The 23,155-nt window shown below is 47.8% G+C and overlaps 1 protein-coding gene across 4 annotated transcripts; it reads right to left on the bottom strand.

The window, feature by feature from the left end:
* Window positions 1-751: 751 nt before the first annotated feature.
* RAB9B (RAB9B, member RAS oncogene family) lies at window positions 752-10,426 on the bottom strand. 4 transcript variants are annotated; one of them, XM_048864759.2, is made up of 3 exons: window positions 10,367-10,426; window positions 6,152-6,221; window positions 752-4,369 (listed from the first exon to the last, which is right to left on the bottom strand). In XM_048864759.2, the coding sequence occupies exon 3, from the start codon at window positions 4,331-4,333 to the stop codon at window positions 3,728-3,730; it is 606 nt and encodes a 201-aa protein (XP_048720716.1). In that variant the 5' UTR covers window positions 4,334-4,369; window positions 6,152-6,221; window positions 10,367-10,426; the 3' UTR covers window positions 752-3,727. The 4 variants fall into 4 exon arrangements, with proteins under 4 accessions (XP_048720716.1, XP_048720715.1, XP_048720717.1 ...); XM_048864758.2 differs by lacking the exon at window positions 10,367-10,426 and adding an exon at window positions 10,334-10,351; XM_048864760.2 differs by lacking the exon at window positions 6,152-6,221.
* Window positions 10,427-23,155: the final 12,729 nt, after the last annotated feature.

The raw sequence follows: 23,155 nt of genomic DNA, 5'->3' as shown, positions 1-23,155 counted from the left end.
ATTACTGGGAATTTCTCTTATCACATCCTCTGATGCCTGCATGAAAACAGGCTCTTTGGATACTTTTAACACTTCCTCTGCCCCTAAAATGAAGTCCCATTCTTCTGGCTGTGGCATCGGCATCATATCCACTGAAACCATTTGCAATGTGATAAGCAATCAGACTCTGTAACAGGACACGAGAAGAAACCTACAGGAAAATACATAATGTATAGGCAAACTTGGTCAACTAGAAAGCCTGGCAGAGTTTCCAGGAGCTCTCAGCCATTAAAATGTTTATTTACTCAATCTACCAAGCTGTAGTCTGGCTTTACAAGGTTTCTGGCTTTGTGGCTAAATCCCTGGTGCTTGAAACTGCCAACTGATGAATGTTTTAAACAGACTGGCAGTATCAATGCTCATGTATCATGTTAGGGTCAGATTGTGCCCAGGTGCTATATAGGTACATAAGAAGAGGATGGGGGAAGATGTCCAATCAAGCCTAGATCCTACCAAGTTTGCAGGGCATGATCAGAGTCCTTGCACTTCCCCTAGCTGCTTTTCTTAAACTATGATTCTTCTTAGAAATATTCAACCCCATTGCACACACGACACTTGGATGCCTTGGTTACATTTCCCTGTCAGGTACCCACATCTCAGACCAGACTTTCAGGTGGTGTCAATAGCAGCTCCATTGATTTCAAGAGAACTATGCCGATTTATACCAACTGAAGATAGTGGCCTAATGACCAAAAAGCAGCTGTGCTCTGAATTCACTTTATACATCCATGTTTTATTGGTTAAAATCAAGGTAAACTATCAGTTTTACAACCCCAGTTTCTTTAGCAGCAGCAGCAAGTGTCAAGGAGGGGCCAGCCAAGACAAGCTGTTGGCAATTGACCTTTAATGAAGAATTCACGATCCTGGCTCTCCCAGGAATTGTGCGCACATTGGCTGAAAATAAATTAAATGAGTACACACAGAAAATACTATACTTTTTTTTAAAAATGGAGTTTACATACATACAGCTTTTTAAAAAATTAACCATATGGTTTGTTAAAAATAAACAAAAGACACTAACACACTCCAGAGTTATACAGACAGCTAGTAAACCTATATGCACAGTTCAAATACGGTGAAGGTTTTCAAGCTTCAGCCATAAGCGTCAACAAGCACCCAAAGTACAGGAGGATACCCTGCTGCGCATTCTCCCTCACACATCACAGCTTGTTCACAGTAATTGTACTGTTTCGTACGCAGGGTCAATGCTCAGACAAATCATGCGATAACTAGGCTGGAAAAGTAGCATGGTCAAAAAGAAAGGGGCGTCACTTAACCTTTGACCTAGCTGGACTAAATACATTAAGGTCCATCACTATGATTTATAAACATTCTAACACCTTCTGCCCCATCCATACTGGATCATCTTAGAAACTGGCTCAGTTGGAATAACTTTTAAACATGGTTCCCAAATTTGTTTACACTAAGTCTTTAACCAGGACTATAGGAGACAGAGTTTGGGTCATAGAATTTCCTGTGGAATTATCAAGTACCATTACAATGAAGGCAAGGCCCTTAGGAACTACAGGGGTGCCAGTGGAGGTCCAAGACCACTAAATAAAAATAGTACAAGCGAAGTGTAACTAGGGAGATGCAGGACACCCCTGTAAACACCATGGATTCTGATTTTTCAAAAGCATCAAGCACTGCCCCATTTATGTCAATGGGAGTTGCAGGTGCTCAACATCACTAAAATCAGGCTCCACCCTTATAGTACCTTTGCAGCTATCATCACTTCCACATTATTGCCCTGCAGAGAGAGGGCAGACTTATCTTGCATTAATGCAAAGTACACACTCCCCCTGCAGAGCAGGAGCCTGGAGGCAACTGAGACTAACTTCCATTGTCCAGCCCCAAGGTGGAAATCTCTTTGCTTCAACAGACAAAGTGAATGAGACTGCTGTATTTGAGCCATGAGACTTACCATCAAGGCTCACACAGGGGAATGCGGGATCAACTGGGCCCATGATGGCTGCACTCCTCAGCACTGAGATGACTGTAGGGGAGCTCTCCCCGAGACAGGCCTCTCTACAGTTACAGACAGTGTCATCAGAACATAATCTTGGACAAACAGCATAAAATTGCAGAATACATAGTAGCAAGCAAGCACTGATCCCAATGCTACAGATGGATAGCTTGAGACTGGTAGCCACAAACAGGCCGAAGCTCTGGGTTAGCAATGCCCCTGATTTATTTGTAATATGTCTTCTTTATAGAATTTTGATTTTCAGCCATTTTGAGGCTGTCCAGAGCTCCTCCCCACTGACTGGAGCCAGTCAGCTGGCTAAGGAATATTCAATTAGCTGAAATCGCTTCCCTACCACTCAAGTCTATCAACCAGATCACTAAGACTGGAGTAAACTGCAGAGAAAGTTCACTGAACTCCTCACCCTTTTGGAGAAAACAGGACAGTGCAGTGAGACACCTGTTAGGTTTGTGCTCCTCACCATCAATTAACTCCCAGTATCCTGACTGCTCTTAGGTCCTGCAGAGAGCAGATTTAATTGATTCAGAACTGCAGCATCCAAATTAAAGGAGCCGAGTTGAAGTGGCTTAAGACAGTGACCCTTGGGCTAACAAAGCACAGCCAGAACCAGGGCTGCTAAACCAGTGCACTTATGAATGAGTGGTTTTACTGGCCACCAGTCATCTGCACTTCCCAGGAGGTGTTATTCAGTCCATCCCAACAGTGTAGGAGCCCATAGCTGGAGCCATGATCTGTTGGTAATTACATGGCACTGAGACCTGCGAAAGATTCACACTGAATGTGGAAGACAGTAGACTGTTTCTAAAGCCTTCCTCACAAGCAAGACATTGAGACTACGAGTGAGGTAGGATTTGCCCAGTGTCACTCAAATGGTGAGCAGCTCCATCTAGTGTTGAGCCTCAGAAAAAAACAAGGGCACACAAACTAGGAGGAGGCTAGTCACACTAGGAAAGTAACATCAATATGGAGAAAGTCAGATGTGGGAAAAAAAGTGATCAAGGTAAGCAGCTGTCAAGAATTAAGGCTGCAACATTCAAACATACTCCACTCCCTCATATCGTGTTCTTCAAATCATTGGAGCATTGTTACTTTCCAGTGTGATGCACTCACAGCATCGCTCTTCCACATAGCAAGCTTTTTTTGAGAGGGTCAGAAAGACTAGGGAACATCAGGATACCAGGAGATTAACCTAAGCAACAGAACTATGTCAGTCATTCCTTTACTTGGCATCCTCATGCCAATTCAAGGTTAGTTTTATTATTTGCAGCAAACTGATCAAACCTTACTTTGGCAGTGTACAGTCAAGAGGTGCAGCAGAGGTTAGTGGGCTTAGTACTTTTCAGTTCATTAATGAAATAATTTGGGGAACGTCTAGCGCTCCGCAAGTCTCATTTTGTGGATAGATCTTGGCACAGACCATAATTTGCAACCCTCTCAGATTAACCCTATCCTTAGATCTGTTAGAAAGAAGGAAGGGAGGGGGGAGAACTACTTCCAAATGCACCTAATTAGATCTCTCCCCTAAACCCTTTTCTTCACACCCAAAGACTCCATCTGTTGTTCAGCTAGAAAGGCTGTGACTCCTACAGCCAGTGACCCCACCCATTGTCCTTTCTGTCGGCATACCTCAGCATGCCCAAGAGCCATTTGCACTTGTTCTGTTTAAACACTCAGTCCTTGGGTACAATCCCCAGGTGATTCCTAACAACATGAAGATCCTGATTTGGAACTGCTGTGCAGGTCAATGGTGTGCCCCAACATGCAATGCTCCAGCTGCTCCTCCACAGCCAGTACCTGCCGCACAGCCTCCTCAAAGGCCACTGCCACATTGGTGTCATCCTTGGCACTGGTTTCCAGGTAGGGGTAATTCCCATTTTCCAAACACCATGCTTGGGCCTCTTCAGTGGTCACCTGCCTCTCAAGTTTGTCTATCTTGTTGCCCAGGACCACAAATGGGAAGTGGCCAGGGTCCTTCACGTCTGCATAATAGACAAACTCCTTCTGCCAGTTGCCCAGGTTCTCGAAGCTCTGACGGTCATCTACACTAAAGGTCAGCAGGCAGCAGTCTGCTCCTCTGTAAAAGGGGGTTCGCAGGCTCTTAAAACGCTCCTGCCCTGCTGTGTCCCAAATCTGGAGGGTCACAAAACGTCCATCCACTTCCAAATCGCGGTTTAAGAACTCCACTCCTATGGTGTGGAAAGCCTGCGAGTCAAACTTGTTGGTGACATAACGGTTCATGAGGGAACTTTTCCCAACTCCACCGTCCCCCAGGAGAATGACCTTTAAGAGCAGGGACTTTCCAGTCATTGCAGCAGCACAGGAGGGGTGCAGGAGTAAGACAACCTACAGATTTAAAGAACAGAACAAACAGCTGCTTGAATAAAGTCCAGTTGATCCAGCAATTAATTTCTCTGCACAGGAACAAAAATTCCAGGTAATAAGCTGAGTTACAGAAGTGTATGACTGACTGAACAGCTACTTGTCCCTATAACCAGAATCACCGGACCTGAAAAAGAAAAGAATTTCTGTCTCTAAGGCCTGGTCTACACTAGAAAATTAAGTCAGCTTAGCTGTGTCGCTCAGGGGTGTGAAAAATCCAGACTGGTTAAGCCAACTTAACCCCAAGTGTAAATGTTCTTCCATCTACCTAGCTACCATCTTTCAGGGAGGTGGATTACCTACATCAATGGGAAAACCCCTCCTGTTAATGTAGTTAGCATCTACACTGAAGCACTCAGCCATGCAACTGTATTGCTGAAGCATTTCAAGTGTAGACAAGCCCTAAGACATACCTCAACTGTCACATCCTCAGGAATGGTCCTGTTTCATTTCAGAAATAAAAAAACATGTGATGGAGGGTACAGAAAGTTATTTACATGAAAAGAAGGAATCACACAGCATTTTAAGTTCTGTGCCCCTCACTGTAGGTCTTTGTCACACATTGCATCTGGGTAGTTTAAGAAATACACCCCAAGAGGAAAGGACAGACTACTGATTTTACAGGAGTACAGCACAGCACCATGAAGAAGATCCAACCACCTCCAACTTTTGCAGTCAATTGAGCTTTAGGCATATCAAAAACAAAGGCAAGTGGTACAAGGAGAAAGTTGCAAAGTTGATTCACACAGTGCCCGCACCACAAATGGATGAGGATTTTTCATCTACCTTTCTCTCTGACAGGATGGATCTGCGATTCAGACCATTTCTCCAAAAGTTTTAAGAGATACTTGGCATTTTTTATAAGATTTCACAATCTATTGTGATCTTGCTCCGGGTCCCCTTAATTTAGGGTATTTCAGAAAAATTGAAGTGTGGTGCTCCAACTTTTAGGGTTTGGCAGGGAAAAAAAACTGAATAAAGTACACCTCTGTCACCTCCTCATCTTTGTCACTAGGTACTCTATTTCCATGATTCAACCATTAGCGCAGCAGTTTCAGGTAGGCTGAATTTCATGTCTCTGACTCAAACCGTTTGGCAGTTTAAGGCCAAAAAGAGCTGAAGTTAGTATAAGAGGAGTTATCTTATCTAAAGCACTCTAGGGAAACTGACTGACTCACATTACGCAGTAAGATTGTGTGCTTTCTTTCTGGGGAGTTCCCTATAGGGCTCTGAAGGGCTCTCAATCACAGAGCCCCTGTTTTTGTGCTGTTTTCTGTTTGCAATGCTTTTTTTCTGCCAACAAGACTCGCATGCAGAGCTTGGTACTTTGCCAACTGAGCTTGAGTAGTGTTTTTACTCTACTTCCTTTTTTTAAGGCTGTTTTTAAAACAGTTATACAGAACTCTTGATATGATCAACTTTAAGAGTAGGTTCTTCAGAGAAGGGACTTCCTTTATGTTTTTGCAACACCTAATACACTGAAACAATTCTATTCGACTCACATGAAAATTGCCTATTAAATGATATGCTGTGGCCTTGTGTAAAGTGGCCTGGTGAGGCTCAGCCTAGTTCCTAATGAACAGGTGTCCACGTGCAAGAACCACCAGCACAACAGGTTCACATGTTTGCATCTTCTGCAGAAAGGCCAAGGACTGAACTGTCCTCTCTTCCCTAGAGATGTTCTACAAATCAGTGTAGAGACAACAGAGGAGCGAGGGAGGTCTATACTGCTGCTGACTAATGTACCTTTTCTAGTGATAAAGGACTTCAGTCTCCAGGATTGTCAAGCTGTCACCTTTCGTGATCATTACATTCACTAAAAAACAAAGAACAGTTAATGAGTTATCCACAGCTACACTCAGTCTGCTGCATCTGCATTCAGTTGTAATTCTGAATCGGAGCATAGGACAATAACAGAGTTTTCTTCATTTCTGACCTGGACACTAGTTTCTTCACCATCATAATGGAAAAGGGTAAAGCTAAGGAGAGCTAGCAGAAGGCCAAAGGCAAATGAGCAACAGGTTCTGCAGTAACCCTGTCCCAAAGACACTTCCCTCAGGATAAATAGAGATGGGAAGTCAATAAATAAGGATTTGCCTGGACAACCCACCCACACACCCCAAAATACGATCAAGGGCTTAAAAATGTACCCAAAACCTACTAGCCAAAGGACTAAGCCTGTTAGCATAAGGCAGATAAGAAAACTGAGGGCCCTTCACCATGAGGACCATGGGAATGCTCTGCTAAAAGTTGAGCTCCCTGCTAGCCTCAGCTCCTAGAATTCCTGCCAAGAGTCCCTGGATTCTGCTTGGGGTCCTCATTGTTCATATCAGCCTCTGGCAAGTAAACGGCAGATTAATTTAGGACCAGCACTCCCACCCTCTTCTGGGTACTTAGAGGGAGAAATAGCTCATTCCCTCCTGACCCCAGAAGCTCCTGACTTATCATTTAGGAAGGAGAAGGCCTCCACTTCTCTCTGCACTCCAGCAGCCTCTTTTTTATGTTGTTGGTTCTTTGTTTATTTGGTTGGTAGGTTTTGACTTTCTGCCCCAAGAGAAGTTACTCTGCTGTACAGCAAAAACAAGCAGCTCTTCTACATACCAACTGAATGAAACTGAGATTTACCCCAGTTTCTCAGCTGCAGGCAAAGTGAAACTGACCAATGTCTTGTTCATTTCACTTCACTGCTACTCAGCAAAGTCCTAAGAGTACTGAGCAACCTGTCTGCCTAGTTAGGACAACAGCACTGCATGAGTTACTTCTGGAAGGTTACCTTTGCAACCAATGTACCTCCAAAGTGCCCAGATTTTTTTTAATGAAAGCTTAAATTCTGCAAAAAAAAAACCAAACAAACCCAAAAACACAGCACAGCTCCCCTATGCCAGATGACCAAGGAAAGCTTCCCACTCACCACTGACAGCTGAAACCCTCCAATCCTCCTCTCTAAATCCCTTGTCGAAAGCGCCTTGACTTCAAGAGCACTTTACCCAGTTCTGCACATGTTGTTGCAAACCCCTCTGGTGAAACAAGCAGTCAGACCTTATATTAATATCCTATCTATAAATGACTTACAGAGGATTAACAAGTGACTGATGGGTGTTTTAATAAATAGTTGGTCAATTGGTATAGATTGCTATAGAGTCCAACAGGTAAATAGGCTGCTTATAAACATGACTTACAGCTATGACCCCTACTGATATGCTTATAACCATCTATAACAAATACAACTCATGTCTGTAACATGCTTGTAAACAATATTAATAATTTAACCCTTTATAAACTATCAATGGAATCTTAATATCATATGTGACTGAACGTGCAATGGATGACGCTCTGAAAGAAAAGAGTAAGTTTCCTTAATGCAGGTCACTAGCACCGGTCTATAACTAAGGCATAAGTATGGTACAGCAGAAGGTCTGTGTTTAGGCTACATCTAATTTAGTAAGTCTCTCCCTAGATCCATAAGCCTTGCTCTATCCCCTGCAGCTTCAGAAGAAAGCAAAAAAGGCTTTGTAATGAATGTGTCCAGATTTCTATCACTGGAAGCGGGAGATGAGAATTAATGCTCAGACCTCAGCATCCCTCACTGCAAGCACCTGGGTTATGCTCCAACATGGGAGACTCAATTCTCCCCCTCTCCCTGCCCCCCGTAACATCACCATGACCACCTCGACACACAGGGCAGAAGCACTGCCGCAGTTCTGGAGCTAAAGGGCCTATGGATGGGGGTCATTCCCCGCCTGCCCAAGCAACAAGCACAGTGCCGGGACCTGCCCGGGGACAGTGAGATCGATTCCCACAGGTCCCAGGATTAAGAGGGTGGGGTGGGGGGCAAAGCATGGGGATCCTCAGGGGGGCCAGACAGGGCAGTGAGGGGGGTGCCCAGAGGGTAATGAGCCCCAGGGGTGGGGGTAGTGTGGGGGGATGCCTAAGGGGTGCTGGACCCCAGGAGGACAGGGTGGAGGATGCCCAGGGTAATGAGCCCCAGGTGTGGGGGCACCAGGGGGGCAAGGTGAGGGACACCCAGGGGTATTGTGCTGAGTGGGGGTGCTGGGAGCGGCCTGGCAGGTGCTGTATTGGGGAGAGTTGTTCCAGGGGGTGCTGAGCCCTGGGGGGGGGGGGTGTGTGGAGGGAGAGAGGCTGGGGGCTGCTATGCCATGTAGGAGGCCCAGTGGTGCTGGGAAGCTGAGTCATGGGAGTCAGGCTATGGACTAGGGAGGGCAGGCCCCAGGCGGGGAGCAGAGCGGGGGAGGTGCAAGGGGTGCTGGGCTAGGTGGGTCTGGGCCACTAGGGAAGGGGCTGGGGGGGGGAAAGGGGGCTGGGTCAGTTGGGCCTTGCTGTGGGAGGTGGGGGGCCCAAGGGTGCTCAGCTGGGGGCAGAAGATTCTGAGGAGGTGGCTTGGTGGGAAGCAGGGCAAAGGGCTTGGGGAGTGCTAGGCCCTAGGGGGCTGGGGAGGTAGGTCAGTAGGGGGCCCCCAGGCTGCTGGGCCAGGGGGATGCTGGGCCCAAGGAGGGGAGGGGGGCTGGGTTTGTGGGACTCATGGGGTTGCCAGGCTGGGTGGGAGAACCATGGCAGGGGGCACTGACAGGGGATCTGGGATGCTGTGCTGGGTGAATGGGGGAGCTTGGGGAGGTGGGTTGGTGGGGGTGGGGTCGGTGCAGAGGAGGGGCTGTGAGGGCCCCGGCAAGGTGGGTCAGTGAGGGGGCAGGGCAGGAGGGTCAGTCAGGGGCTCTTGGGACCCCAGGGCGGGTGCCAGGAGGGGGCGGAGGACTCTGAAGGGTAGGGCGGGAGGGTTGGTGAGGAATCGGTGCAAGCCCTGGGGGACGGGGGGGGGGGGTGAGGGGTCGGTGGGAGCCCTGGGGGATAGAGAGCTCTGGGGGGCGGGGGGGGGCGGTGAGGGGTCAGTGGGAGCCCTGGGGGGCAGAGGGCTCTGGGGGGCAGGGCAGTGGGAGTCCTGAGGGGGGCAAAACAGGGGGGTAGGTGAGGTCAGTGGGAGCCCGGGGGGGGCAGGGCAGGGGGGTGGGTGAGGGGTCGGTGGGAGCCCTGGGGGGCAGAGGGCTCTGGGGGCAGGGCAGTGGGAGCCCTGGGGGGGGGCAGAGCTGGAGGGGTGGGTGAGGGGTCAGTGGGAGCCTAGGGGGGCAGGGCTGGGGGGGGTCGGTGGGAGCCCAGGGAGGGGGCAGGGTGGTGGGAGCCCTTGGGGGGATAGGGCGAGGGGGTGGGTGAAGGGTCAGTGGGAGCCCTTGGGAGGGACAGGGCTCTGGGGGGCAGGGCAGTGGGAACCCTGGGGGGGGTGAGGGGGTTGGTGGGAGCCCTGGAGGGCAAAGAGCTCTGGGGGGCAGGGCAGTGGGAGCCCTGGGGGGGGGCAGAGCTGGGGGGGTGGGTGAGGGGTCAGTGGGAGCCTAGTGGGGCAGGGCTGAGGCAGGGTGGTGGGAGCCCTTGGGGGGGACAGGGCTCTGAGGGGCAGTGCAGTGGGAACCCGGGGGGGGGTGGGTGAGGGGGTCGGTGGGAGCCCTGGAGGGCAGAGGGCTCTGGGGGGCAGGGCAGTGGGAGCCCTGGGGGGGGCAGGGCTGGGGGGGTCGGTGGGAGCCCGGGGGGGCAGGGTGGTGGGAGCCCTTGGGGGGGCAGGGCGAGGGGGTGGGTGAGGGGTCGGTGGGAGCCCTTGGGGGGGACAGGGCTCTGGGGGGCAGTGCAGTGGGAACCCGGGGGGGGTGGGTGAGGGGGTCGGTGGGAGCCCTGGAGGGCAGAGGGCTCTGGGGGGCAGGGCAGTGGGAGCCCTGGGGGGGCAGGGCGGGGTGGTAGGTGAGGGGGTCGGTGGGAGCCCTGGGGGGCCGGTGAGGGGCGCTGGGGACCCCGGGGGCAGAGCCAGGCGCTGGTGGTGAGGGAGGGCGGTCGGTGCCCCCCGGCACCCATCCCCGGGCCACCCCTTACCGCAGAGGAGCCGCCGCCGCCGCCGCCTCCTACCTGAGCCGGGGAAGGGGAAGGGGAAGGGCAGCCGCCGGCCGCCCCGCTGCGTACCCCGCCCTGCCCGCCACCGCGCATGCGCGCGCCCGCCCGCCCGCCGGGCACAGACAGGTTTGCCCCCTCTCGGGCACGCGCCGCGCGCACCGCCAGCCGTGGGCTCTGTGTGGGGGCGGGGTTAGGCGCTACCTGTCCCCTTCGACCCCGCCCCTCCCGGCCCCTCACCCTGCCGCGCTCTGCTTTCCCCCTCCCCCTCCCCCCCCCCCCGAAGGGCAAACGGGGCACCGCGTGGGGCTAGGCCAACCCCCACCCCAACCATCGCTGTGCCCAAGGCTGCCTGCCCCCCGCCCAGGGCTGGCATCGCCATTCCTCCCTCCACCCGCTGCTCTGCACCCCAGGGTTTTGGCAAAGTGAGCGTTTGTCCTTTTCGCTCTTGCCAGCTCATCAAGTTGGCGAGAGCAAACGGGACAAATGCCCACTTTGCCAAAAAAGTCGGGGTGGTGGATTTTTTAAAAAGGCTCCTGGCAATTGCAGGCTGGTAAGCTTAACTTGAGTACCAGGCAAATTGGTTGAAACCATAGTAACAGAATTGTCAAAACGGGTGTCATGTTATGGACTTGAACTGGGACCATACTGGGACCAGTAAGGAGAGTGGTCACTTTGGATGGGCTATTACCAGCAGGAGAGTGAGTTTGGGGGGGGGGGGGGGGGCGCGGAGGGTGGGAAAACCTGGATTTGTGCTGGAAATGGCCCAACTTGATGATCACTTTAGATAAGCTATTACCAGCAGGAGAGGGGGTTTGTGGGGGGGAAGGGGGGAGAAAACCTGGCTTTGTGCTGGAAATGGCCCAACTTGATTATCATACACATTGTAAGGAGAGTGATCACTTTAGATAAAAAGAAAAGGAGTACTTGTGGCATCTTAGAGATTAACCAATTTATTTGAGCATGAGCTTTCGTGAGCTACAGCTCACTTCATCGGATGCATACCGTGGAAACTGCAGAAGACATTATATACACACAGAGACCATGAAACAATACCTCCTCCCACCCCACTGTCCTGCTAGTAATAGCTTATCTAAAGTGATCATCAAGTTGGGCCATTTCCAGCACAAATCCAGGTTTTCCCACCCTCCGCCCAAACTCACTCTCCTGCTGGTAATAGCCCATCCAAAGTGACCATTCTCTTCACAATGTGCATGATAATCAAGGTGGGCCATTTCCTGCACAAATCCAGGTTTTCTCACCCCCCCCCCCCCACACACACACACAAACTCACTCTCCTGCTGGTAATAGCTTATCTAAAGTGATCATCAAGTTGGGCCATTTCCAGCGCTGGATTTGTGCAGGAAATGGCCCACCGTGATTATCATACACATTGTGAAGAGAGTGGTCACTTTGGATGGGCTATTACCAGCAGGAGAGTGAGTTTGTGTGGGGGGGGGGGGGGCGGAGGGTGAGAAAACCTGGATTTGTGCTGGAAATGGCCCAACTTGATGATCACTTTAGATAAGCTATTACCAGCAGGACAGTGGGGTGGGAGGAGGTATTGTTTCATGGTCTCTGTGTGTATATAATGTCTTCTGCAGTTTCCATGGTATGCATCCGATGAAGTGAGCTGTAGCTCACAAAAGCTCATGCTCAAATAAATTGGTTAGTCTCTAAGGTGCCACAAGTACTCCTTTTCTTTTTGCAAATACAGACTAACACGGCTGTTACTCTGAAACCTGTCACTTTAGATAAGCTATTAGCAGCAGGAGAGTGGGGTGGGAGGAGGTATTTTTTCATGCTTTGTGTGTATATAAAAATACAGTATTTCAGAAATACTCTGAAACCTGGGACCATACAGAACATGGTTGCAATCAAGGCCCTGTAGTGGCACCAAATCTTGTATAGAGGGGGTCAAATAAGGTGTCTAAGACAAGGTTATGCTTTGCTGGTTATGATTATGCGATCTGTATGCATTTATCATTTTTGTATTTAAAGTTATAAGTATTGGCTCTATAATGTCTGTATTTCAAACTTGTGCTATGCTTCTGGGTGACACCCCAAAGAGGTTGGTGTCAGCTCTGCCTAGCTTGCTTGATGGCCCATTAAGGACCATCAGCTATATAATTGACCCATTGAGAGAAGGCAGACAGGCCTTGGGACTCAGCAAGGTATGCAGGGACATGCCTGTGGGCAGAACTCTGAGGTGTTTCCAGGCCATGTGATGGACAGCTTGTCTTTGGGACAAAGAAAGAAAGACCACATGGCAAGAGACTATAAAAAGCTGAAAGAAAAGGAGTACTTGTGGCACCTTAGAGACTCTTCTCCATCTTGTCTTCAACCCTGCTTCTTACCTCTGGAGGAACTTTGCTACACTGAAGCTTTGAACCAAGGACTGAAAGACCCATCCCAGCTGTGGATGTATTCCAGAGACTTGATTTGAACCTGCAGTTTATTCGAGCACTGCTGCAAGCCTGAACCAAGAACTTTGCCATTACTGTATGTCATTGATTCCATTTAACTAATTCTAGCTCTCATCTATATCTTTTTCCTTTTATGAATAAACCTTTAGATTTCAGATTCTAAAGGATTGGCAACAGCATGATTTGTGGATAAGATCTGATTTGTATATTGACCTGGGTCTGGGGCTTGGTCCTTTGGGATCAAGAGAACCTTTTTTCCTTTTACTGGGGTATTGGTTTTCATAACCATTCATCCCCATAACAAGTGGCACTGGTGGAGATACTAGAAAACAGGAGTGTCTAATGGAATTGGTTGTGTGACTTGTAGTTAGCCAATGGGGGTAAAACCAAAGTCTTCTCTGTTTGGCTGGTTAGGTTTGCCTTGGTGTGCACAGAAACCCCAGCCTTGAGCTGTAACTGCCCTGCTCTAAGCAATTTGTCCTGAATTGGCACTCTGTGGGGTCCCGCCAGAACCAGCATCATTACAAAAGCAGCGTTGTCTCTTCAACATATTCTGTTGTAAAGGGAAATCATAGGACTGGAAGGGACCTGGAGAGGTCATCTAGTCCAGTCCCCTGTACTCAAGGCTGAACTAAATATCATCTAGACCATCCCTGACAGGTGTTTGTCCAAGCTGCTCTTAAAAATCCCCAATGATGGAGATTCCACCATCTCCCTAGGCAATTTATTCCAGTGCTTAACCACTCTGACAGTTAGGAAGTTTTTCCTGATGTCCAACCTAAACCACCCTTGCTGCAATTTAAGCCCATTGTTTCTTGTCCTATCCTCAGAGGTTAAGAACAATTTTTCTCCCTCCTCCTTGTAACAACCTTTTATGTACTTGAAAACTGTTATGTCCCGGCTCAGTCTTCTCCAGACTAAACAAACCCAATTTTTTAATATTCCCTCATAGGTCATGTTTTCTAGACCTTTCAGCATTTTGGTTGCTCTTCTCTGGACTTTCTCCAATTTGTCCACATCTTTCCTGAAATGTGGCACCCAGAACTGGACACAATACTCCAGTTGAGGCCTAATCAGCATAGAGTAGAGCTGAAGAATTACTTCTCATGTCTTGCTTACAATACTCCTGCTAATACATCCCAGAATGATTTTTGCTTTTTTTGGAACAGTGTTACACTGTTGACTCACATTTAGCTCGTGATCCACAAAGACCCCCAGATCCCTTTCCACAGTACTCCTTCCTAGGCAGTCATTTTCCATTTTGTATGTGTGCAACTCATGGTTCCTTCCTAAGTGGAATACTTTGCATTTGTCCTTATTGAATTTCATCCTATTTACTCCAGACCATTTCTCCAATTTGTCCAGATCATTTTGAATTTTAATCCTATCTTCCAAAGCACTTGCAACCCCTCCCAACTTGGTATTATCTGCAAACTTTATAAGTGTACTCTCTATGCCATTATCTAAATCATTGGTGAAGATATTGAACAGAACTGGACCCAGAACCGATCCCTGTGGGACCCCACTCGTTATGCCCTTCCAGCATGACTGTGAACCACTGATAACTACTCTTTGGGAACGATTTTCCAACAGTTATGCACCCACCTTATCGTAGCTCCATCTAGGTTGTATTTCCCTAGTTTGTTTATGAGAAGGTCATTCGAGACAGTATCAAAAGCCTTACTAAAGTGAAGATATACCACATATACTGCTTCCCCCCTATCCACAAGGCTTGTTACCCTGTCAAAGAAAGCTATCAGGTTGGATTGACATGATTTGTTCTTGACAAATCCATGCTGACTGTTATTTATCACCTTATTATCTTCTAGGTGTTTGCAAATTGCTTAATTATTTGCTCCATTATCTTTCCAGGTATAGAAGTTAAGCTGACTGGTCTGTAATTTCCTGGGTTGCCCTTCCCTTTTTATAGATGGGCACTACATTTGCCCTTTTCCAGTCTTCTGGAATGTCTCCAGTCTTTCATGACTTTTCAAAGATAATTGCCAATGGCTCAGATATCTCCTCAGTCAGCTCCTTGAGTATTCTAGTTTGTATTTCGTCAGGCCATGGTGATTTGAAGACATCTAACTTGTCTAAGTAATTTTTGACTTGTTCTTTCCCTATTTTAGACTCTGATTCTACCTCATTTTCACTGGCATTCACTATTTTAGACATCCATTCTCTGCCAACCTTCTTGGTGAAACTGAAACAAAAAGTCATTAAGCACCTCTGCCATTTCCACATTTTCTGTTATTGTCTTTCCCGCCTCATTGAGTAACAGGCCTACTCTGTCCTTGGTCTTCCTCTTGCTTCTAATGTATTTGTAAAATGTTTTCTTGTTTCCTTTTATGTCCCTAGCTAGTTTGATCACATTTTGTACCTTTGCTTTTCTAATTTTGTCCCTACATACTTGTGTTATTTGTTTATATTCATCCTTTGTAGTTTGACTGAGTTTCCACTTTTTGTAGAACTCTTTTTTGAATTTTAGATCATTGAAGATCTCCTGGTTAAGCCAGGGTGGTCTCTTGCCATACTTTCACCCAATACTCTGATACACTTTCACCCAAGTTGCCTTCCACTTTCAAATTCTCAACCTGTTCTTCCCTATTTGTCAAAAATCAAATCTAGAACAGCCTCCCCTCTAGTAGCTTTTTCCACCTTCTGAAATAAAAAAATTGTCTCCAATACATTCCAAGAACTTGTTGGATAATCTGTGCCCTGCTGTGTTATTTTCCCAACATATGTCTGAGTAGCTGAAGTCCCCCATCACCACCAAGCCCTGTGCTTTGGATGATTTTGTTAGTCGTTTAAAAAAAAACCCTCATCCCCCTCTTCTTCCTGGTTTGGTGATCTGTAGTAGACCCCTATCATGACATCACCCTTGTTTTTTACCCCTTTTATCTTTACCCAGAGACTTTCAACAAGTCTGTCTCTTATTTCTATCTCAACTTAAGTCCAAGTGTATACATTTACTATATAAGGCAACACCTTCTCCCTTTTTTCCCTGCCTGTCCTTCCTGAGCAAGCTGTACCCTTCTGTACCAATATTCCAGTCATGCGTATTATCCCTCATGCCTCACCAATCTAGTAGAATTCTTTGAGGAGGTCAGCAATCATGTGGCCAACAGGATCCAGTGGAAACAGTGTGCTTGGACTTTCAGAAAGCCTTTGACAAGGTCCCTCACCAAAGGCACTTAAGCAAAGTAAGTGTAATGGGATATGAGGGAAGGTCCCCTCATAGATCAGTAACTGGTTAAAAGACAGGAAACAAAGGGTAGGAATAAATGGTCTGTTTTCACAGCATAAAGATGTAAATAGCAGGGTCCCCCAAGGATCTGTATTGGGAGCAATGTGGTTCAATGTATTCATACATGATCTGGAAAAAAAGTGGTAAACAGTGCGGTGGCAAAGTTTGCAGGTGTTGCAAAATTACTCAACATAGTTACATCCAAAGCTGACTACAAAGAGCTACAAAGGGATCTCACAAAACTGGGTGACTGGACAATAAAACGACTGATGAAATTCAATGTTGATAAATGAAAAGGAATGCAGATTGGAAAACATAATCCCAACTATACATACAAAATGATGGGATCTAAATTAGCTGTTACCACTCAAGAAAGAGATCTTAGAGTCCTCATGGATAGTTCTCTGAAAACATCTGCTCAATGTGCAGTGTTAGAGACCTTATTCCTTCACTCTCCCACTTCCCTGGGCCTTCTCACATGAACAGAGAGCAACAATACCCAAAGTCCAAAGGTGCAAACAATTTGATGTTTATTGAGGTGAACTTCCAGCAAGCTTAAATCCAAGTTCCTTTTTCCTTATTTTTGAATCCTTACTTATTTTTGAAACTTACTTCCTGTTTGCCCCTAATTTATACAGTAATATTCTTAGCTATACCTTAACCAGTCATTCTACTGAAATTTACCTAACCAATCCTAGCATATTGTAACAAAAGTTCCTCCTCTGCCTTGGTGGGTCCTGCGCTTATTGGCGGATTTGCTTGCCTCAGAGATTCACGGCCACCCTCAGTTTGGCCATTTTTACTAGTGGCTCAAACCTGCTGTTCACTCAGCTAACTTCATCACTGGCCAGCATGGGGAAAGAGAGAACAACCCCTGCAGTCTCTGCTAACCTACCTAGTGGGTTGGGGGATAGGTCAGGGACCCCTCTGGTGGGACCCACAGTCCAGATCACCTCCTCTTGTCTCAAAAAGGGAGTTGAAGGAGATGGGGGGAACCCAGGCCCGCCCTCTACTCCAGGTTCCAGCCCAGGGCCCTGTGGATTGCAACTGTCTACAGTGTCTCTTGTGACAGCTACAACTCCCTGGGCTACTTCCCCATAGCCTCCTTCCAACACCTTCTTTACCCTTACCACAGGATCTTCCTCCTGAAGCCTGATCACACTTGTACTCCTCAGTCCTCCAGAAGCACACCTTCTCACTCCCTGCTCCTGGCGCACACACACACACCCCTAACTGATGGGAGGTCCTTTTTAAACCAGGTGTCCTGATTAGCTTGCCTGTCTTAATTGGTTCTAGCAGGTTCTTGATTGCTCTAGTGCTCTGGTCACTCAGGGAACAGAAACCTGTTCATCCAGTGCCCAGTATATTTGCCTCTACCAGACTCCTGTACCCCACTGGTCTGGGTCTGTCACACATGATTAGCTAGTCAATTATATCCCACCACCTTAATTAGTTTACACCCAGCAAAATTAATTATACAGCAGACAGAAACAATCACAGAACCAGACAGAGACCATGCAAATAAACAATAGCAAAGTGGGAACTATAATGACAAAACAATACAGAAGTGAGGATTGCACAACTACATCTATAAAGACATAAGGGTTTCCCAGCTGTGTCCATTGATAAGTGAGTTCTTACCAGACAGAAAACTATCAAATTAAATTTCCTTTTACATCTTCTAGGCTCTTTCCTTTCTCTGGAGGCGATAGATCGGATCACCTTCCTAACAGCCCCACATGGACTAGTTTGGAATGTGAGGATGTGACTGTTCGCTTCCCAGTTTATGGCTGCCTCTGCTGCTTAGCCAAAGGCATTGGCCTAAGAACAGGGCCTCAGACTGTCACAGTGAGAGAAGGCCCTTACACAGATTCTTTCTTGTATACCTCTATTACTAGCTAAATGATAAACATATACCTACATTCTTAAAGTATAGGCCTTTGTAGGCAGGCCTGAATATCTATATCCTAACATGCAGCATCAGTCAAAAAAGCTAACAGAATGGTAGGAACCATGAAGAAAGGGATAGATAGTAAGACAGTAAATATCATAATGCCATATCATAAATCCATGGCATGCCCACACATTGAATCCTGCATCCAGTTCTGGCCACCCCATCTCAAAAGATCTATTAGAATTCGAAAAAGTACAGAGAAGGGCAACAAAAATGATCAAGGGGATGGAACGGCTTCTGTATGAGGAGAGATTAAAAAGACTGGGACTGTTCAGCTTGGAAAAGAGGAGACTAAGGGGGGATATCATGGAGGTCTATAAAACCATGACAGGTGTGAAGAAAGTGAACAGGGAAATATCATTTACTCGTTCACATAACACTAGAACCAGCAGTCACACGATGAAATTAAAAGGCAGTCTGCTTAAAACAAACAAAAGGACTTACTTCTTCACACAACGCACAGTCAGCCTGTGGAACTCATTGCCAGGGGGTGTTGTGAAGGCCAAAACTATACCTGGATTAAAAAAATAAATTGATAAGTTAATTGAGGATAGGTCCATCAGTGGCTATTACCCAAGATGATCAGGGACGCAACCCCATGCTCTGGGTGTCCCTATACCTCTGACTGCCAGAAGATGGGACTGGACGACAGAGAATGGCTCACCTGATAAATTGTCCTGTTCTGTTTATTCCCTCTGAAGCATCTGGCACCGGCCACTATCAGGAGACAGGGTTCTGGGCTAGATGGACCATTGGTCTGACCCAGTATGGCCGTTCTTATGTTCTAATAGTTTGCAGGCCCACTAAACCCCTCCGCCAACAGTTCTGCATGTAAGTATTAGCTGCAGATTCCCCTGGCTAATCAAAATGCCTAGAAGAGCACTCATTTTCTTGTGCCATCACAGCAGCATATACTACCTCCACTGCTAACGTGATTGTCAGAGATGCTGAGCACCCACAACTCTTGTTGTGGTCTATGGGAGCTGTGGGTGCTCAACTTTCAGGGGACCAAGCAGTAACCTGATCAAAACATACTCCACTCCTACCTAGCACCTCTCCCAGGCTTCGACTATACTAACTTCTGACCAAAGGCGGAAAGAGCCACATTCATACACTAACATGTTCTGTGTTTGTACAGCACCTAGCACGATAGCATCCTGATCCATGATGGGCTTGTAGGTGCTACAACAATATAAATAATACAAAATAATAGTAATAAACAGGATACTGGGTCAAAGCCCATAAAAACAATATATACTGTACTACTCACTAGGTAGAGCAGGTCAGTACCCTCACCGTGACCCTTTGTACTAGCAGACTGCCCCACTGCAGCAAAAATATGCAAAATAAAAGCAGGGTCCTGCCAAATATAAACTCAGTGACCACAAAATGGAAATAGTAACAGAAGAAGACAGTGCAACAGCAACGCAGGGAAGAACGTTGTGCAGCCAAGCAGACAACAGAGATACAAACCAAGAGATGTTTGCTACGTGCTAAGCAAAAAGCATGAGAAATACTGTTCATCAAATGATCAGAAATGGCAAAAGACAAAGGGGAAAGGAAAGTGATGGCAGAAACAGCATGGAGACATGCAGCAACCTGCTATCAAATCGAAAATAGACTAAGACGCGAAACAGACTCAGGGGGTGAAAGCCCATTCGCTACCGTGAAGTCCTAACCTATGCTGCCTGATCTGTGAGATCAGCGTCTGACAGTGTTCTCTCATTTAGCCCCTGATTCCAAGCTTCCTCCCCTTGGAGTGAATGGAAAGGGCTCCCATTGACTTCAGTCAGCTTTGGATTAGGCTTTAGCCCTTTAGTAATGCTCATAGAGCAGGTCATGCTGCTAATAAAAATTGTTTTAATTGAATGGAGCGGGTCTCCCCAAAGAACAGTAACTGCTTGACACAGCTTTATGTTCCTAGTCAGTCAGCCAGCCTGGGCTCAGTGCAGGGGTCCACCAGGCAGATCAGCACCACACTTGACACTAATTAGCATGTTGGCACCTTTGTGGTGCCACAGGGACCAAGGACCAAAGGGAACAGTGATTGAACTCCCCTCTAGCAGCAGAGGGATAGTATGAGAGGAGCCTGCATTATCAGTTTCATGTTCTGGGGCTCAATAGGGGTTCAAGCCTCCTGGCCAATCTGGCATATTTCAACAGCACTAAATTCCCTTGACAATTGTTAAAGAATGCAATTTAACCTAACATGATGTAAGATGCATCATTGTGTTAAACTAGCCTTTTTTCGCAACCATATTCGAATACTCATGCTACTCCTTCATGAACTAATACAGATGTATAGATCTGGTAAGGGCTGTGACTGAATTAGGTGACATAGTCATAACACAGTTTGGTCCCATCCACACGGGCCTATTATAACAGGTCGCTCAGGGGTACCATTGTACTAGTCCTCTGGCTCAGCTGGGGTTAATGAACCCAGAGCTGTAGTACTGATGCAAAACACATTAGCCACTGTTAAAATGTATAACTTTCTGTAACACTGTTACATTGTTGTAATGTGTGCAGGGCCTTATTGTTCTGGTTTGTGAGGGAATCATCTTTATGGGCAGAAGGGAGGTTCTTCTCTCTGCTATTGGCTGCCAGCTGGGATCAGACCAGCTTGTCTGTAATATGCCATGATCTCTGATTGTGCTGAAGGATCTCCTCCCTTAATTCCCAGGGAGGAGGGAAACATCTGCCATCCCCCATCTGGATGCCAACCCAAAGGACAGCAGCATGTACTAGCTGCTTCACAGCCCACTTTCACAGCCTGGGCACATACAGTAGAAATCATGGAGACATTTTGGCAAAACTAGAAGGGGTTATTGCTCCAAAGCTGGGGGTTCTGAAGGGCTTTGGTTGATCTGCTGCTTGGCCTTTCCTTCCCTTTTATCTTCATAGCAGATAGCATGGTAAGAGACAAAGGGCTTCACTCTCCATATTTAAGAGAGTAACAGACTGGGGGTTGAATCGATAGTTTTGTGACATGAGGCCCAGGATTGGGAGCCAGGAAATCTGGCTTCATGCCCAGTTAGCCAGAGATTCACTGTGTGGCCCTGAGCAAGTCACTTGAAGTCCTGATTTGTACTGACCTGTGTTCAGGGCAAAATTCAAGCAGTCGGTGGGAACTTCAGGTGCATTAGACCCTTCACCTCTCTGCGTCTCAGTTTCCTATCTGTAAAATGGGGATAATCATGCCTATTTGCATCTCAGGAGTTTTGTGAGATTCATCGCTCAATCCAAAGCCCATTGCTGTCAATGAGTGTCTTTTGACTAACTTCAAAAGGTGCTGGATCTGGCCCCTGTAAGGTGCTTTGACCTCTTCAGTTGGAAGGAGGGGTACAAATACAAAAAATATTTTTTCTTATTATTTTAAATGCAGGAAAGCCTCATCTAAAGCTGGGTTAGGGCACTGGACTCAGGAGATTTGCTTGAGCCCCGGCAGTATCCCTTTCATTACGAATTAAGCACTGGGAAGAAGGCGAGCGGCATAGGCGTAGCCAAATAGCCTTTGTCTTCCTGCTCCGTTGTCTGGCCTCATTGAACCGCTGCCTCAGCAGATGGCAGCACTGCTCTGAACATGATGTCTGCAAGATGGAGCCAGAGACCTGGGCGGGTAGCAGGAGAACACATGTTCTCTGGGGGCTTCTCTAAAGATGTATTGCACAGCACGTGGACAGCGCCCAGCCGGGGTGGTCCTGCAGCACCCAGGGGAGAGGGGAGAAGCCATTGGGCAGATCAGAGTCATCCGCTTAGAAACCCAGCCTTAAGACACAATTTTTAAAATTTTTTTAAAATCTTGATTGATTAGACAAGGTTCAGCCTGGGGGGTGGGGAAGGCAGAGGTAGCGCATGCACCACTTGGTGGGTCTTCTGGGTTTCAGCCTCATCAGCCAGACATCAGAGTCAAACAAAGGTTCCCTGCCCCTGGGATTTCACGCTCCAGGGACGGGGGTGGGGGGACAGAGTTTTATGTAACTGGGCGGTGACAGCAGGGATCTCAGTCTCTTATCATCACACAGAGGAGAGAATGCCTCCTCCCCTGGAGGGCAGGAGGGGGAGCAGAGTAGGAACACAGCTGCTCAGCCTCACAGTCTTCAGAGACTCATGGTGATGAGAATGCAGCAGAGCCCCCTTATACAGCTGTGAATGACTTGGACAACAGCAAGGCCCTTTCCTATGCAAAGCAAGCAGGGCTTAATTTGTTCCAGGACTGAGCCCCAGCACCTCGAGGTTGGCAGTTCATAGCCCTGGCACCTCTGGGCTTGCTGAATCTGTTATGACGGTAAAAATACTGCTTGAGCCCCGGCCCTTCTTTCATTACAAATTAAGCAGTGGGAAGAAGGCGCGCATAGGCGTAGCCAAAAAGCCTTTGTCTTCCTGCTCCCTTGTCTGGCAGGGTAGCTTCCCGAGTCCCCAGCCTGCTATAGTGCATTCTGGCTGCCTGAAAATGCTGCTTTGGTAGCGGGATAACTGGCTGAGGTGTCATCAGGCTGCAATGGACTGGGACTTGCACCTCCCGGGCTCAGCAGTGGGGTAGGAGTGTTGAATTGACCTGGATCTGGAGGAATCAAGTGCTGGGGCAGAGCCGCAGAGGGGCTGGTCACAGGAATTGTGAAACAGACAAGGCCATGTGGGAGGAAAGGAAAGCAATCTCCTGAGAGAGGGGTAGAGCCCAAGGCTCTGGGATTGTTCCTGGCTGGGAAGAGGGGCACTGTGACTCTGTTAAACATTAAGTTTGAGCAGAGAACCGGCTGGACAGGTTTGCTCTCAAGGCTCCTCAGGTGGCTCTGTGGAGGGCTCTGGCTGTTTGTTAACTGGAATTGGATTACAACACATTAGAAGACAGAGTAATTCTGAGGAAAAAATAATCCTCTGCTCAGCCTTCCCAAGTACCGATCAGCTGCGGGCGGGCCTGCGGGGGACATGGATACAGCACAGCTTCCCCCAGGCAGCTCGGACCTGCAGCACACCAACAAACTCTGATCCAAAGCTACTGGAGGCAATGCTGTATCCCATTGGCTTCAGCAGGCGGTGGATCAGGGCTTTGGTCCCCAAACAGTGCTGCAGCTTTGGGCAGACCAAGGTTGGACCATGGTTCGGCCCCACTGATGATGCCAGAGAGTGACTTCCCTGTGCTGCAGATGAGGGGCAATGGAAAGCGTAGGGCAGGACCC

This window comes from Caretta caretta, chromosome 9 (assembly GCF_965140235.1).
Source record: "Caretta caretta isolate rCarCar2 chromosome 9, rCarCar1.hap1, whole genome shotgun sequence".
Classification (NCBI taxonomy): Eukaryota; Metazoa; Chordata; order Testudines; family Cheloniidae; genus Caretta; species Caretta caretta.
The sequence above is the reverse complement of the archived record's forward strand: the minus strand, read 5'-3'. Positions and strand labels throughout refer to the sequence as shown.